The following is an 18,262-nucleotide window of genomic DNA, read 5'->3' as shown; positions in this document are numbered from 1 at the left end:
TTTTCAGGCTAGACCAGCCAGTGCGCATGCGCAGTCCTGAGCGCACGTCTCAGAAAGCTGACCGTTTCTATAGCAACCAGGACTTCTAACGGCAGCTGCAGTGAGGCACTGACTTTACCCATTTGCGATTGGCTCTTTTACTCAGAAGGCGGGGCTTCGTTCGATAGAGCGGCCATATTGAGTGTTGCATTTTTCTCCATTCAAAACTATACGAGTGACACGTCTTGGGTATTCTATAGTCTTTGATCTGATGCACACTTCAGAATCTCGCTGGAAGTAGTAAATTACTTTTTGCCAACTGCTTCATGAATTCTTTGAATTCTGAAATGCTACTTTTTTAAATACTTTTTTGCCTACTATATAGTAGGGAAGTATGCAATTTTGGATGCAGCCCTCTTCTCCTCTCTGTTGACATGTGTATCGGTGTGAGGGCTGAACAATAATTCCTCCCCAACAACCTGTCACTCACAGTAGCAATTAGAAAACAACAACAATCCAACTGTTACGGGGCTGACAAGACGTGAGACGTGCGGATCCATATGCAAGCTTTATTACCAGCAGAGGAGGTCAGAAACACAGGCAGGGTCGAACAGAGGCAAACAGGTATATGGCGGGCAAGACACAAGAATAGTCCTAGGGCTAGCGTAGGTCAACGATCGGCGAACATAATCACAAGGGCGAGACTAAAGGGATAAATCCAGGAAAACAGGCAAAGAACAGAAACTGGGAAAACAGACAAGGCAAGACTAGGCTGGGCTGGGCTGGGCTGGGCTAGGCTAGGAAGCTAAAGAGGGCTCTATCACTGCGGGCGATAAGCGCATACAATACTCGGCAGAGAATGGTTGTTTGAGTGAGTGTATTTATAGTGAATGTGTGATTGATGACAGCTGTGTGCAATCAGTGCTGTGTGCAATAAGTGCTGTGTGCAATCAGTGCAATGGCTGATGGGATATGTAGTCCGGGATGACATGCAACAGTTTGTGTTGTGCGAGAGTCACTGTAATGGAAGTCCATGGACAGGATTCATGACACCAACGATCTATTTTACTGCCAATGGGCAAAATCAAGTCCTGCCCACAGCCAATTCATTCTTACGTACATCACATTAGAGAAAAGACAATTGCTGTTTCATGTTGACTTTAATGGCTTAGTTCACCCCAAAAAATACAATTATATCACAGTTTACTTACATGTCATATCATTGCAAACCTGTTTGATTTTCTTTTCTCTATGGAACATGTTTTGAGAAATGTCACAGTAGGATTTTTTTTCACCATATAATGGAAATCAATGGTAACTGAAATAGTTTGGTTACCAGCATTCTTCACAAGGTCTTATTTTGTGTTCTGCAAAAGAAAGAAATGCATAGAGGTTTGTAATGACATGAAGGAGAGTAAATGATGTCAGAATTTTCATTTTTTTGGGTGAACCAACTAAGTTTGTTGTTCTATTGCTAATGCTATTATTGGTGTTCAATAATAATTCCCATTTCTTCCATTTTAATTTCAGAAAAAGAATACACTCCCTCTATGTTAGGCCTGTGTGGTTCTCTGTCCTCTTTACCCAGCTGTAAGTCCCTGCCAAGCCTGAGGTCGACAGAGTGCCTGGTAAACATCAGCGCAGAGCCCAGTCCTGCTCTAACCCCTAGCTAGGGACCACCAAATGAGACCAATACAAGCAGAGAGAAACTGCACTGTCAGCTAAGACATCCAATGATATTATGGCTCAGCTACAGCCTGTGTAACACCTGTTACACTAATTCTCATGAAATTATCATTGATAAAAATATAGCTAGAACTCTTTAGTTATGATGGGAGATATTTTCCACACAGACTTATCCTGTTAGAGCTTTTCAGATGAGTGTATCTCTGAATGTCTTTGCTGTTCAAACCTTTCTCCTGGCTTGTTGTGGTAACCAGTGAAGGCAAACTGTGGACTATGCACTGACTGACTTGAAACCTGAAACCAGTTTTCATTACAATTTCATGTCTCAAAGCCCAACACAGCTTTCCCACATTCTGTTGCCCTTTAAAATCTCTTATGGGAACATACATACAAACAAAACCATACAGACACTTACAGCCAGAAATTAACCATGAAAAATGTGTGAAAGAAAGCATATTATAGTTACAAATTAGTATTTTGACATTATCATCACTTTATATTTTAAATTCTCACATTTCAACCATCTAAACATCTCTCCTCTGCCAAACAACATACAAGAAGATGTGTATGTCTTTACAGTCTGCTGTACAATTACAGAGGTAATAAAATGAAAGACATTTCTGGAATAGCTGCCTTATTCCTCTTTTCTTGCCTCTTGAAGTAACTTTGAAGATGGGATCACTCTGCACATGACAGTATACTATTGCTAAATGACTGACAGTGCTGGACGTGAACAAATGGACCAGTATATATTTGCATACTGTTGTATTGTTCTGTATGTTTGACATGTATTTGTCATCTGTTGTTGCATCATTACAATATGTCTGCAGTGTGTGGACCACTGTCATTTTCAGTATATTAGCAGAAGATTTGAAACATTGCATTTATTTTAATCATATAAAAATATCATATAAAACTGATAAACTAGATTTCCCCCCTCCATTGTCAGTGTAATTGAAAGTCTGTTTGTTTGAGAATGTGTGTCTGTGTTGTCTTAGACAGCTGTCACCCTCAATTAGCATTAAATAACTTCATTCATTGCACATTATTTTGTCATTTAAAAAGCCATGGGAAACTATGCTGTTTGTCATTTAAATCGCAATAAAACTGCCTTTTTTGTCCTAATGTGAGTCATAGTTATTCGCTCTGTGTTATGCATTTATTGAACTGAAAGCGCACTTCTGGCCTTCTCTGAAAAAAATGTGAGTATTAGCTAGGTTGTTCTGGGTGGTTGCCAGGGCATTGCTATGCTGCTGCTATGATGTTCTGAGTTTTTGTGTGTTGCTGTGTGGTTGCTAGGGTGTTCTTGGTGGTTGCTTGGTGGGACCAAGTCAAAAAGGCCTATGATATAAAATCTCACATAACTTAAATTTAGGGTCACCATGACCCAGGGGTCAAACAAAGAACAAGTGTCAATTATGGGTCAAAGGTCAACACAATTTTTTTCACTTTGGACTGCTGCAGTAAAAAAAACTTAACAGAAGTGTCTAAATGCAAAATGGGGACTGCCAGTTCAAAATATGCTCGCCAAAAAGATGTGACCTTTGATTGATTTCACAGCATGCAGCAGAGTGAAGCTGAAGAATAACTTTTGATCTTCAAAATGACTATATTCTAAAAGATAGGTTTACAAAAGACAAAGGGCAAATGAAAAGCCCTTCCTGTTGGATGAAGATGGGGTCAATGAAAGCATGTTTTCCTCAAGTGAAACTCAAAATGAAATACGCAGAAAAAGCATTCTTGGATCACTTTAAATCACTCTATATCAAAGTCTCAAAAACATTCTTTGAAGGCTCTAAAATGTCTCATTATTTCTATTCCTAAAACTCTCTGCAACCCCAAATAGCAAAATATAATTTATTTTAAAGTGAGTGAGTGAAGTGGCCAAGTATGGTGACCCATACTCGGAATTAGTGCTCTGCATTTATCCCATCCAAAGTGCACACACACACGGGAGAGCTGTACATTCACTCCCCCCACCTACAATCCCTGCCGGTACGAGACTTGAACCCACAACCTTTGGGTTACGAGTCCGACTCTCTAACCATTAGGCCACGACTTCCCCAAAAAGACAGATAATACTTTTATAAGCACTTTTCAAACAAACAATTGACAAATGTGTCAGTACACTGACCACAAAACAGCTCTTCTGCTAAAAGAACATAAGGCAACAATTAATGTACATTTTCAGGTGTTATCTCACACAACTCCACCCTATGCAAACCACCACTGATGGAAAGTTATCTCCAACAATACATGCTGAAGACACCCACCCGGGACTGTTACACCCTTGGAAGAAATACCACATATATAGATATGAAATATGTTATTATTTCATAACGCATTACAGTTAACGTGAGTTATGTAATCAGATAACATTTCCCAAGCAACTAGTAAAGTAACACATTACTTTTAAATTTACAAAGAAATATCTGAGTTATTTTTTCAAATAAGTAACGCAAGTTACTTTGTTTTCCCATTTATTTACTGTAATACTGACACCTTTCCTGTCCCCGTGTTGAGACAAATTGGAAGTGAGGTGGAGAGACATTTCCTTTAGCCTGAGGCTTATTAATTTTCTCTTTTGGTGTTTACAGTTGCCAAAAATATATATATTTTTATTTTTTTTAATTAAAAACAAATAAGCAAGCCCAGCCCGTGTGACAAAAAGTAACATAATGCATTACTTTCCATAAAGAGTAACTAGGTAATGCAATTAGTTATTTTTATTTTTTATGGAAAAATGCAGTATTGTAATGCATTATTTTTAAAAGTAAAGTTCCCTGACACTGCTCACTCAGGACAGATGTTAATACCAGTGTAACCGGGGCCATGCAGTACCATGGTATATACCAAAATCTGTGTTATCCTCTGACATCATCATTTGCTCAAACTAGGTTACATCACAGCAATCACTATGAACTTTAACCCTCAGCTCAGCTGTGAAGGGAAATGGGTGTATCAGCTTTTCTCATTTTTTAAATATCATCCGTTTTCTGTTCCTCATTATCTAAGCCATTATCATCGACTTAAGACTGTTTTACCCACTTACTTGTTAAATTGTCTTATTTTGGTCTCTGTCTGGTTTTATTTGCACATGGTGCTGGTTAATGGCAAAATGTCTAATTGTACTAGTTTCCAAAAAATGTGAACACGGATGTAACCAAATGAGGTGAATTTTCATTCCATGCCGACTTTAAAAAGAGGACAAAAATGCACCATGAAAGTAGTTCATATGACCGTACAATAGCATTACATGAGGAACATATGACAGTAGTCATTATTAACTGTTAATCTATTTCTCTTCTGTAGATCGCGAATTGTTTTCAAGTTGCACATATTCAGTCCTGGCACAATACGTTTTGAATAAATGGTGACTAATAAATCAATAAACATGATTCAGTGAACCCTTAAGAAATCAGCCGGCCAAATATAACAAAGTTGCTGTATAAACTTCAAACAACGATTCTGAAGTGTAGTTTTATGTGATTTTATAATGGTTGATATTTTTGTAAAAGACACCACACACTTGGTTAGCTGGAGCTGAAACAACGGCTGTTGGATTTCACAAACGTTCGGCATCATGGGGAAATTCAGAACGTCTCCAGGATGGAAGTGACGTATGTGCAGATTCAGTAAGTCTAAATAAATATGGCACTTCACTCCTGAAAATAGCTTGAAACCTATAGATAGTTCATGTGTGGTCATGTATTGTGAGTCATGTAAGATTTAATACTATATCTACATCATACTGCATGCATCTGCTGGTTCTCTTCTCTTTCCTATCCTTACACTGTTTTTGTTTTAAGTTTTTCAAGCTGAAACAACTGCAACAGAAGAAAAGGTCAGGCGTTCTGGTTGGCAATCAAGAGAAACTGCACAACCAACATCAGGTACTAATATACGCGTCGCACACACACATACTGTCATTCTCTCTTTCAAACTGTTCTATGCTCCCTGGTTCCTCATTCCCAATCCACATTTCCCTTTTCAGCCTCAACATAAGATCAAACAGAGCTATTCGGAATTTGTCCAATTGTGAAAAACAAGTGTTGCATTTATAATTTTGTTCAGTGTATGTATAAGCATGTATGTAAAGATGAACCCATAAACGCAATATGCCAAGTTTCACGTTAAGCATTTAAGCTAAACCATTTTAAACAAAGCACTTAAAGTGTAATTTAGCACGTTGTGTTGATATTCTAGGCTCATCTGCTTGCCTGTATATACTGTAGTATGCATCGTCCATAAAGTGTATTAATTTGATCTTTATTATCACTGTCTTGGTACATTAGGGCATGTTAAGTGTTTTTCACAATGTTTAGACACAGTTTTATTAACCTTTGGCAAACTTACATTTAAGGAGGGATCCCAGCCATATCCAAGGATCGTATCATACTTGGGGGTGGATTATTTTGACATTTAATTTTTCAGCCTTTTTCTTGCGTGGAAATCTATGTCATTGCATGTCATGTATCAGTATATTGCAACATATTATCGCAAAATTAGAATACAATTCTGTTTGTATTATAGTTTAGGGAAGCACATTCTTGGCTGCACCAAAAGCTTCTAGATGCTCATAAAATTCAAACAAGTTCAGTGGTCTGCGGGTGAAGCCTTCAAATGCACTAAAGTGCCATATTCTGACACATGTACGCAAATGTTAGAGGAAGTGAGGAGGATTGCAAAAAGTAACAGGAAGAGTGGTTGTATCAAAAACGGTTCTGCTTTGAACACATGCTGGCCAGCTGCAAACAGATATCACACTTCTTAGGGTTATTACAGTTTCATTATTTCATTTCATTATGTATTATGGTTTTTAATTTCAGTTTAGTTTTAGATAGATATATGGTATTTTGTTATGGCAGTTGTTAGTTAGTTTTTATCCATTATAGCATACTGTTGCACCAAATTGTAGACCAGCAATCTGCAACATCACACACACAGCACTTTATCAGATATACTGTAAAGTAAACTCACTTCAAAGTTTGTTAGTCACATTAACAAGAATGCAGCATATTGCAGTACTCGCTGACAATGAAATGTGTTATAAATATCCCCCTGTGGCTACATTTACCAGTGTTTGTAACATTCTTCATTCTCCACATTGGAGAACAACTAGTTGCAGATTAGCCACATTTTTCAAGGTTTATGGCATATAGACTTTGAAATATATATATATATATATATACAGTATATATATATATATATAGATATATTCAAGAACTTTATTGAATTTTGTCATGATTGTTTTGGTTTTGCACACCCCTAAATGTCGTGCACAAAAAGCAAACTGTGGTGGGCTGTTTTATACTGTATGTTGATCAGGCTCTTCCTTCCTGTGTAATTTTAAATTTTAAATCACACCATCCAGCATGAACTGAAAATATAAGAACCATCTTTTTATGTTTTGCTTTAGTTTTTTTTTTCATGATAACTTTGACGTTTCCATCATTCGTAGGAGTTTGAATATGTATTACGTGCTTTTTAAGAGTGTTTAATTCAAATACATTATGGGGACGAAAATGTAGGAAACATGTCCTCGCTGCAGCTAAGTAAACATACTAAAATTTATTAATGAAAATATTAGTGAAAAAGTTTAAAGTTGTTTATTGTTAGAGCAGTTGTTCTCAACCACTAAGGGGCTCGGCAAAATTCCAGTATTTAAAAAAAAAAGATTAATATGCGATTTGTATTTCTTTTCATCACAACGAATAATGGTTAATTAATTGAATATCAACACTCCCAGTTTCTGTTGGAGTCAGATGCAAACTCAGTTGGTTAAGGACTTGGACTTGACTTGGACCCAACAACACTATCTTTTAATAAAAAATTTTTTTTAAAAAGTAAAAAAAGCGTAGACTAAAGGTATCAATAAAGGCTTCTGTAATCAAACTAATACCAGTATGTGTTTTCTCTCTTCTCAGTCCCCTGCTCTATTAATCCCACCTGCGTCATTGACTCGACTGTCGTCACGCTTGCGTCAAAGTGAAGAGAGACTAGATCTGGAGCTGGAGAAAGTCTTCACACATAATTCATCAGTTCACTACTGTGGAGTAGGTTTAGCACTTTTCACCATTTTAACTGATTGTGAAGACTGATATAATGAAAATTTGCATATTCAAACTTGCAAAACTGGAAACCTTCAAGTAATTGTAATATTGTGTGTATTTTTTTATTTTTTTTTATTTAGCTGTATGAGGTTCCTGATGGCCACAGGGCTCCTGTTCCACACCTGAGCTACAGGAGTGGATTTCAGATTGGATCTTCCTGTGTAGCTTCCCACTCTTCTTCTTCCTCATCCACATCTTGCTCTCCACAGCGCCCTCTAGATCTCGACTCTGGTAGGTCTGTTTTTCTTCAGTGATGGGACGTCCGGTTCTTTTCCGCAAACCGGTTCTTTTGGACAGTTTGGTTAAACCGGTTAAAAAAAAACGGTTCACCGGTTCTTTTACACCCTAATGTAATGACGTAATTTGTGATGACGTAATGATGTCAAGTCTATCGTACCGGGCCGGGATGAAAATACACTCAACACATTAAAATATATAAAGTCAGTAATCATAACTTCAGTCAGTTAAAACATCATCATCATGATCTGATAAGATTCTTACAGTTAAGTTTTGCAACTAAAGCACCCAAATACAGGTACAGGCAGTGATGTGCAAACGAGGATGTTTTACAAGTCTTGAAGATATAAAGTGAATAAATTAGTCTCCATCAGTGCAGAAACCATGATCCACTTATGATGCATAATCCATTATGTTATTAAATAAACTTACGTTTCGCCAGATTAGCCCCCTCCAGGCAGTCAGTCATGTATTATCTCTTGGTTAGGTTTATTAATCTGTCTAGACTCCCTGTTGCCAAGGGAGACTGGGTGTAACCTCAAAAGTCAAAGGGCATAAACTACCCCTTCCCCCACATAGCTGTATGCTGTACAGTGTGTTAAGTGTGTAAGTGCATTTTTTTCAGCAATTGTTCTATGTTAAAATTGTATTGCTTGAACACTCAATTGTTTATTTGTGAATGTGTCATCATTAACTATAATTACAGTACACTTGTTTCCTATTAAACATAGCATCTCAATTATTATGGTTCAACATCCCTGACCGAGATCATAAAAACCCCTTTAGCTTATAACCTAAGAGAATCCTCAACTGAACACACAAAGTCCTTTAACACAGATACATTCATCTTTAAAAAAAAAAAATACATAAATAAAATGAATAATACTTTAAAGATGTTTCCTTTGCTCCATCAGTTGTTTAAAAAATTGTAATGCAGCCGTGTATGTTCGTTAGTACATGGCATGCTGCACACATGCTCAGTATATCAATATCAGCTGCTCTGGGTTGTGGCTAGAAGGGATACAGCAAAAACCGGAAGCTAACATTGAATTTTCTACCTATTAGATTGTGTTTTATTAACGTCTACACCTACCCCAACCCTAAACCTACCCCTTACAAGAATGCAAAAATAGTAATTATTGTTGTACAGTGTGAGAAAAATTACGCTATATTGAAAAATTACGCTATATTGATGTGCGCATGCCCAGTAGTTTTTGTTGTATCCCTTCTAGCCTTAAAGGTGGGGTAAGCGATTTCTGGTAGAAATCACCAAAACAAACACGCCCCTACCCCAAAAGGGGCACGCCCCTATTTTGATAGCTCCGCCCCACACATATGTACGCAACCCAGGCAACGATTAGTTCTGTGAAACAAAGCAAAACCAATGTTACACCGTGTCTACACCGGACGCGAGTGGCGCGGCGCGACAAAATACTATGGAACTCATTATAATCAGTGATACTGTCTACACCAGTGGTTCTCAACCTTTTTTTCCACCGGGCCGCACTATGGTTCAAGTGCAAGTCTCGCCGGCCGCACGCATATCATTTACATATTACGTCAGCAATACAAACCAACCTGATTTATAATATTATAGCCTAAATATTATGATATCTAATCGATTACATTCATTGAAATAAATAAATAATTCTACTCCCAATAAATAACACCCAATTTTGTGAAATTCGGCTTTCACTTTTATGCATGGGGGGCACCCACTGGCAGACGAGCCACGGGCACTTTTTTATATGTTCTACATTTCATGTATTTATGTAACACATATTCTACATTAAAAAATTTATTTAGAATGAACTATAACTGCTGTACAAAAGTAAAAAAAAAAAAAAGCATGACGTATTGACACAAATTTCAAATGATTTTCAACGGTCGCTTTATCGTGTCCAGTGTACTAGACAGACTTTAGCTGTTGTGGGCGCAGACACGGTGTTACTCACCTATCGAGAAGAAACAAAGCAACCTCGGCGTCCGATCGCAGGCCTTCCGCTCCTTCAGTTCTCTCCAGCGCTGGAAAGCTGATCCGATATTTACACGGGTCCTACTTCTTGCCTTATTGCCTTAAGCCTTCTTTTGTTCCGCAGACGTTTTCCTCTTTTGTTTTTTATCCGCCATCTCTATCTTTCTGTCGCTCGGCTAATGTCCGTACAGTGCACTGAATGCTCTCTCCTCCACATCATGAGTAGACACGCCCCTTACTGCTGATTGGTTCGGTTCGTTTGGATGATGTGAACGCTGTCTTCCGACCTCGGGTGCGCACCCGCGAACCGTACCCGAGTCTGCTTAAAAAGGGTGGTCTGGGGTACGGTTCATGTGAACTCCAATACGGTTCGCTGCTGATGTGAACGCAATCGTACCAAATTGCGAAAGTGAACCGCTAATAATGACGTATTATTTGATAAAAATGTGTGTTTATGTGTGTGTTTCACTCACTTTCCTGTTGAGCGTGACTGACGTGAAAAGAACAAGTAAAATAAGGAATAAAAAATATACAAATCGACAATTGTATGTACAGGTATATAACAATAGACAGTTGTATGTACTAGAGTAGCTCTCTATGTAATAGAGAGCTGTATATCTCATTTCTGTTTGCCTTCAGCGTTCTTTAGAGCATTTGCAGTACATTCGTAAGACAGATGTAAGTGCCGTTATGTACCGAAGCTTTGCAAACAAAACGAATGGTAAAAAAACTTAAATATATAAAAGTGCAGAGAGCAATGTTATGCATTTGCCGCCTTCTCCTGAGCTGTTGTTACTAAGCAACGGGGTAAACAGCTGCTGGCTTGATGACGCAAACGAACTGCAGTTCGGACCCAAATAAAATAATATGAGCAGTCCAGTGGGGGCAGGGGTTTTTGAAAAATCGCTTACCCCACCTTTAATCGCTGCTCTGCTCGTGCTCGTTATCAGTTTTCTTTTCACAGCAGTTCAGTCAGTGTACTGTTGGATTAAATGAATAACTCCGGGATATTGGTTTATTTCGAGTCAGAGAGAGTGTCAGTCACATCAAAAAGTGAGTAATTTAAGTAATTTCTGGATTAGTGCTTACTGGAGACGCAAACTGTTTCAAACGATTCAATCCGATTTGTTGAACTGGTTCGACCGGTTCACTAAAAAGAATCGGTTCAATAGAAAGATTCGTTCGCGAACCGGACATCACTATTTTTTTTTCAAACTCTTGCTGATACATCACCATCATGGTGTTATTCCTGTCAAAAACTCAACTATGTATTAGGATTACCAGACATCCATTTTCTGGACACAATTTGGTTTTTGGTGTCCTGTCCCCGGAAATATCCCTGTTATTTAGCACATTCAAAACACCCTGCAAAAAATCCTGACTAACATTGCTGGTTACCAGGGTAATTGTGTAGTGATTATTTTCACCAACAGAGGGCTGCAGTCTACTCTACACTGATTAAATTAATGTAATATTGTTTTACTGTTTGTACAGTATGTACTATATATCCTGAACAGAGTGGGGGATTGTTTTGCATACAATTTTAAAACATTCACAAAAGTTCCGCTCAACATGCTTCATTTGGGTTACGGAAGTCGTCAGGATCCGATTCTGGATCTAATATATATGGCTGGATCTGAATTTTAGACAGTTAATTTAAGTCAATAAAGTTTTTGCTCCTGTTTTATTAATGTCGATGTCACAGCTTGCATCTCTATGCAAAAACATTGCGTGCTCGTGACTCTAAAACTCCGCCCACGGCACGCCTCCAGGAGCTCGAATGTTTTCAGAGAGAAGTGTAAAGCTGTATCTGTCTTATATAAATTTGATAAAACTAGAGTCTTCCGAGATATGAAGGATGCAATACTACTCTATAGGCAGAGGCGAACCAAGATGAAGTGGGGGCCCCAGGCAAAATTAATAGATGAGGCCCTTCTAAAAGATTTTGTTTATATATCTTCGTTACCTAGATATATATTTATACAACATACAAAAAGTAGTTAAAACACATATAATAGAACATAAATTGTGAACAGGCTGAACTCAAAATAAAACCCAATTAAAGTGTCTCTGTCCATAACATAACATGACAACATAGCAGCAACATGTTTATGAGAATGCGCACGCGGACAGGAAGTACAACTAATTATTATTTTGTGTGCACAATTTACCTAGAACGAGGGAACGAATTAATAAATTGTGCGCATGATCTAGTAAATCGAGGTAACGAATTAATAAATTGTGCCCACGATTTATTTTTTCTTGCATGCGGGGCTCCGTACTACACAATATGCTGCTGCTAAGTGCAACCATAGCTAACCTGTTTCCCAGTAACCATATTAGTAATTGGACTATTACCAGTAATTCATCTTGCAAATAATTAAACAAAAATAACCTGGAATTAACAACAAAAACATTTGTTTGTCATATAATTATATAGTCAATCTTATCTCCATCATTTACCGCTGTCATGTTTCCTCTTTCCCTCCTCTTCTTGCTTTTTTCTGCTTCTGGCTGCCAGATGGTTAAGTCCTCTTCATGTTTAAATTAGCAAATGCACGAGTAAGCGCTGTGCCAGTTTGAAAACAGCAGCCAACGCATCACGAGGAAAAAGCAAGCACATCCAGCGTAACGCGAGAGGGGCCCCCTCAAAATGCGGGGCCCCAGGCAATTGCCTGCCTTGCCGCTACGCCTCATAAGGCCCTACACACAGTATGTTTTTGTTTGTTTTTTCTTTTTCTTTTTATGTTCTGTAATACCTGCCACCAAATAAGGTTGTAGATAATCTCTCTTATGTTGCATTAAAAAAATGAAAGACAGTTTAATGCTGATATTTCTACAAATAGCTAGTTTCCAGTGGTTTGCTGTTTTCAACAATGATAACTTATCTTCTTCTATAGACAACCCTAAGAAAATGGGTTTTTTTATGGTGTTGTTCATTATTTTAAAAAGAGAGAAGGTTATGATGATAACAGTGTTGACACATTAAATACATATACATTTCCATATAAGGAGGAAATAAAAATACTAGCTTCTTATTTCCATTTTTGTTTAAAATAAAATTTCAATTGCTAATACAGCATGGAGAAAGAAAGACATGAGTGGGGACAAGCTTCTCAGAAAGAAAGAAGATATTAAATCATATAAAAATAAAGTTACTGGATTTTTGTAGAAGTGTTATGAAAAATGCTTAGATAATAGAATAAAAGAATGGCATCATATATTCATCATATCAGATATTTTACTGGTATCAGATATTCATTAAAAGTCTGTTTCTACTCATATGTTAGGGAGGGACACAAAAAGCACCCTTTTAGTGGAATGACCCATTCTTTTTCCATTCTGTTTTCGGAAGGGACCAGAAAAACTTTGCTTGCTCAAGAATAAATCTTGGCGAGACTATAAAAAATGTAAATCGACATAAAACTATAAAAAATACCCAAACCACAAAATACTGTAATGTCTGTGTGAAACGTTAGCAAGTTTCAAAACTGTGAGTTTCCCCTTTCTAGTGAGTCGTTTCACATTGTTGTGTGTACAGCTGTATGAGTGAGTATAGCCTCAGGGGTGAAGGTGAATGGCTGCATCATCTTTCAACCAGCCTTTATTATTGTTCACCCGATCAATGGCTGCTAATTGATAGTGTTAACCTGTCAGATTTAGAAAAAGAGAGATAACCCCGGGGAGTCATCAAGATGACTTTCCAATACAATGGACCCAGGTGAAGCATTGCCTACAGTTTTTTAATCAAGACTGAGACCATCTTTCATCCTGCATAGCACGGCACAGACTCGCACGGAGAGGAGACACGGTTTCCATGGGAATACCCCCTGTGTCCCTCTTCCGTTCCACTAGAAGTTCAGGAGACAGAAATAAAGAGAGATATGTGAGAATGCGATTCTGATTAGACATCTCAGAGCTATGCGAGCACTGCTGTTTGTTCACAGCATTCTTGACATCATTAAAGTTGAATCTGCTACCCCCGATGCTGCTGCTCTATAATTCACGACTCTCTCATTGAGATGGAGATCACAAGGCTTTGATGAATTTGAAAGAAAGCACGGGGCACAGTCACACTTTATTCCCCTTGCAGAATGGCTGTAGAACCGGCAGAAACTCCCTTGGGCAGCAGACGCTGAGGTGTGCAGTTACGAAGGGGCTAAGCATGTCGACATTCGCTGTCAGTATAAGCACGTATGGGTCATTAGATCTAGCAGAAGGGGAACTGGAGTAAGAAGTCAGGGAACATGTGCCCTTGGGCAGACATTCTCTCCATATGCCTCCTCTGCCAGAACTTCTCATAGTCTCTACACCAATCTTCTCTACTGAGCAAACTGATGGAAACAGCTTTTTTAAATTAAATATCTTGAGTGAACTTAAAATGTCAATGGCTAAAAGCTGTCATCATTGTAACATTTACCTATTTAGATTACAGTACGCTTTAAAAGTTTGGGGTCGGTAAGATTTTTTAAAAATGTTTTTGAAAGAAATCTCTTATGCTCACCAAGGCTGCATTTTTTGATCAAAAATACAGTAAAAAAGAATATTTCGAAATATAGTTACAATTTTAAAATAACTGTTTTCTACTTGAATATATATTGTAATTTATTCCTGTGATGTCAAAGCTGAATTTTCAGCAGCCATTAGTGTCACATGATCCTTCAGAAATCATTCTGATATGCTGATTTGATGCTTAAGAAACGATGAAAATGATGAAAACAGTCATGCTGTTTAATATTTTTGTGGAAACCATGATACGTTTTTAAGAATTAAACTATACGATTTTTTGAATATTAAGTTTAGAAGAACATAATTTATTTGAAATAGAAATTCTTGCTGTGTTCTGCTTCTGGCTGCCAGACGGATAAGTCCTCTTCATGTTTAAATTAGCAAATGCACGAGTAAGCGCTGTGCCAGTTTGAAAACAGCAGCCAACGCATCACGAGGAAAAAGCAGGCACACCCAGCGTAACGCGAGAGGGGCCCCCTCAAAATGCGGGGCCCCAGGCAATTGCCTGCCTTGCCTGCCCTATTGCTACACCTCTGTCTATAGGTACTCAAGATTAACATGAGACTGGCAGAAACTGTGTGTTATGTCCGCTTTAAACTGCAAAATAATAATCCTAATTAGGGATAGTAACGATCCATTTTATAGCACAAACATAAAATGTAAAAAAATTATATTTAAAAAGTTTTTAAAAAAAGTGTAATTATTGTGTAGTGTATATTCCCAGTTTGTGGACATCTCATTTTGTAATGTGTGTGTTTTTAAAATAATTTTGTTAGAATACTATTTTTATCTGTTTGCTAAAAAACATACAAAAATGTATTGTCCCCATTTTTAATTCATAGATAATAACAAGTGAGATTTCAAGTATATTTTGACCACTCAACTAGGAAATGCCCCCGGTTTCCATTTCATAAATCTGGCCACTTTACTATGTATCTTTGTTTAATTTGAACTGACTGATACTGCTCTGTCCTCAGTTGAGGTCAGCTCATGTATCCTAATGCTGTCCTCATCACCACGGCCCAATAACAGCTACTGCTTTCAGAGAGATCCACCAGAGGGTTGTGAGAGAGTCCGAGTGTGTGAAGAAAACGTGTAAGTCGGCATACAATGCTAGGGTGTTGCTCTGTGGTTGCTGTTGGTGTTCTGAGTGGTTAATGCAGTCTTGACTATTGTGCATCTTGTGCATTTTTTTCCACCCCATCCTCAAATTCAGCCTTCCATGTTTGGACCAAGTGTACATGTTCTCCTGCCCCGACCCAAACAAAGTGAACTTCTCCACACACACAGGCTCAGCCTTCTGCCCTGTCAATCTCCCGAAGCCCCTCCTACCTCCAGTGGACTTCCTGATCTGCAGCCTCTCAGTTTCTCCAGGGTCCTGCTGGGTGGGACAGTGAGGAGTTAATAACAAAAGAAAAAACTGTGAATTTGGCATCTGCTACTCTGCGTGAGAGAGACAGAAAGTGACTGTCTTTAAAAACACTCAGTACTTTTTAATATCGCATTTGCCTAGTATGTGACCTTACTTTTAAAAATGAAATTTTTTCATTGTTAAATGGTGGAAAAAGTAAAAGCTTATTTTCTAATTTAAAAAGTAATTGTAATAAGAGAATACCACATTTCTTTGTGAGTCAGTGAGAGTGGTGAAAACATCCTCTTGGAATGGCAGACTTGATAGATTTATGGATTAATAATTTGGGCAGTTTTATAAGGAGAAGGCTGTTCTTATAGATAATGAATGTTGAATAGGCCAATGGTACTATTAACGCAATGCTTGTATTTTAAATTAGCATTTTACCACCCACTTCACTGTTACAATGAAAAAATAAATTGGCAAATGCATTTTTTAAATATATTTTTACTTTAGTTTTATTTAGTTTTGCTTATTGAAAAGTTTATTGAAGAAAGTATGTGGGTGGATTACTACAGTCATAGACCACATCAGTAGGTATATTTATGTTCTTATTTAAATTGAATGTTACAGTCATGCTCTAATGGTACATTTAAATTCACCCTTTATATTTTTTCAAAAGTAGAGTGTTTTTTTGTGTCTAATGAATGTTTACATGGTATACCTTGAACATATGCTATTTTTATATTTGTTTAGATGATTCTGTACGTGAATGTATGATTAGTTAGGAGCTCTGTACTGTTTGCACATATATTTTTGCTAAAGATAAGCTATAGAATGTAAATGGTGACATTATCTGACTTCAAAGTATTTCTTTATTCAATACGCTCATTGCGCACATGATGTTTGTTGTTTTTTTAAAGCTTTGGTTGAAATGCTTTAATATTCAGATGAGTTTAAACTTGCCTTCCCATTGGAAAGTGCATGGGAAACTACGTGTGCATTGATGATACATTATTTACTCTTTTCTTTCTAAAGATCACTTAAATTCTTGCATGTCTGCAGTGCGTTTTTGGCACCGATAAAGTAGAATTGAGCAACAATAGTGGGTGAATGTGTGTTCTGTCTTAATAAATTCCAAGTGGGTGATATTATGAGAAATAACATACTGTGATTTTGACTGTCAAGATTATCAAAAGAAAAATTATTAAGTGCTAATCTCATGCCATCATGTGATTTATATGCACTAAACCAGATTTGTATGTTTTAAAAAAAATTCAGTTATTTCAAATGATTTAGTTTCATACCTGCTGCTCCTATCTACCTTGTCAGATTTCACATATTGTCCTGACATGATATAATTTAATTTAATGTTTTAAAAAATACCAATTAAGAAATTCTAAGATATAATTTCAGATGTCGGAGGATTCAACTAAACTTAACATATCCCAGAGCTTTTTGCTAAATAGATTAGTTTTATATTCTGGCAGATCACCAAAATGTATGATTTATTTTGCTTGGCCATAACAGTATTTGATTACAAGGACGAATATTTCCGGCACGACATTTGAATGAGTCTCAATGGAGGAATGTGTTACCCGCGAGCGCCCCCTGTCGCCAGAAGGTAGCAGCTGTACTAGTCCTTCAACAGCGCATTTGTATCAGGCATCATTCGCGCGCAGAATTGTGGCAGAGATCTAAGCCTATATATCCTTTCACACTCCGCTTCAGAAGCACACATCAGAGCGTACAAACACCATCAGAACTCTCATTAATTCTGCTGTATAGATATATTTTGGGAGTTTGACATGCTGAGTACCGTATTGAAACAAGTGAAAAGCCACCCGGCTGTAAGTATTTCAGATCTGTTCCTGTCTGTTAATAATGATGATGATTCATTCATTCTCAAATTAAATGCCTCAGAATCGTTTTGGCGTTGGCTGTGTCATATACAAACTCGTCCGCAGCTCTAGGGGTACATTTAATATAAATATGTTTGATTTAAAAGGTAAACAGTATTTTGAATGACAGCAGTGGAGAGTGGGGTCTTGGATTTCATGTTATTTCATTCACATTGATGAGATATTCTGGTCATTCTGTGATATGGTGAGGATATTGGCATTGCGCAAATGTTTTTCAGTCTGTACTTTGTGTACGTGAATTCCCCATATAACAACAGTGGCTGAGCTTGTATGCCGGCTGTAGGTCGCGGTATCTGTCACAAATAGCTGTGTTGCAGTAATGTTCAGCAGCTGTCAAGGACATTGAGGTAGAGACCTGCACTCCCGCGGGAGTACCGCGGGACCCAACGCAACAGGGTGCGGCGCGGGACAACTCTTGATGGGCGGGAAGAGACTCGTGTGTGTGCGGGATGCGGGAGAGTAAAATGATTCGCGGGACTCCCGCAAAATA

General features: G+C 37.8%; 3 protein-coding genes across 3 annotated transcripts in view; all 3 read left to right on the top strand.

Moving 5' to 3' along the window:
• Positions 1–2,619, top strand: part of rundc3ab (RUN domain containing 3Ab) — a 13,721-nt gene extending 11,102 nt beyond the window's left edge. The window contains exon 11 of the mRNA XM_016569452.1: positions 1,510–2,619. Coding sequence (XP_016424938.1) covers positions 1,510–1,652 — 143 coding nt within the window. The 3' untranslated portion in view covers positions 1,653–2,619. The remainder of the gene's footprint in view (positions 1–1,509) is intronic.
• A 2,266-nt stretch (positions 2,620–4,885) lies between these two features.
• On the top strand, positions 4,886–15,896 carry LOC107753317 (protein FAM117A-like). Its single transcript, XM_016569451.1, has 7 exons — positions 4,886–4,906; positions 5,184–5,300; positions 5,475–5,558; positions 7,593–7,721; positions 7,859–8,009; positions 15,477–15,594; positions 15,716–15,896. Exons 1-7 carry the CDS (start codon positions 4,886–4,888, stop codon positions 15,894–15,896), a joined length of 801 nt encoding a protein of 266 aa, XP_016424937.1.
• A 1,762-nt stretch (positions 15,897–17,658) lies between these two features.
• Positions 17,659–18,262, top strand: part of LOC107753327 (cytochrome c oxidase subunit NDUFA4-like) — a 4,169-nt gene continuing 3,565 nt past the window's right edge. The window contains exon 1 of the mRNA XM_016569460.1: positions 17,659–17,700. Coding sequence (XP_016424946.1) covers positions 17,659–17,700 — 42 coding nt within the window. The remainder of the gene's footprint in view (positions 17,701–18,262) is intronic.

Source organism: Sinocyclocheilus rhinocerous, unplaced genomic scaffold (genome assembly GCF_001515625.1).
Source record: "Sinocyclocheilus rhinocerous isolate Xijiao unplaced genomic scaffold, SAMN03320098_v1.1 scaffold1763, whole genome shotgun sequence".
NCBI lineage: Eukaryota > Metazoa > Chordata > Actinopteri > Cypriniformes > Cyprinidae > Sinocyclocheilus > Sinocyclocheilus rhinocerous.
Note: the sequence above shows the minus strand (reverse complement) of the source record. Positions and strands in the feature narration are given on the sequence as shown.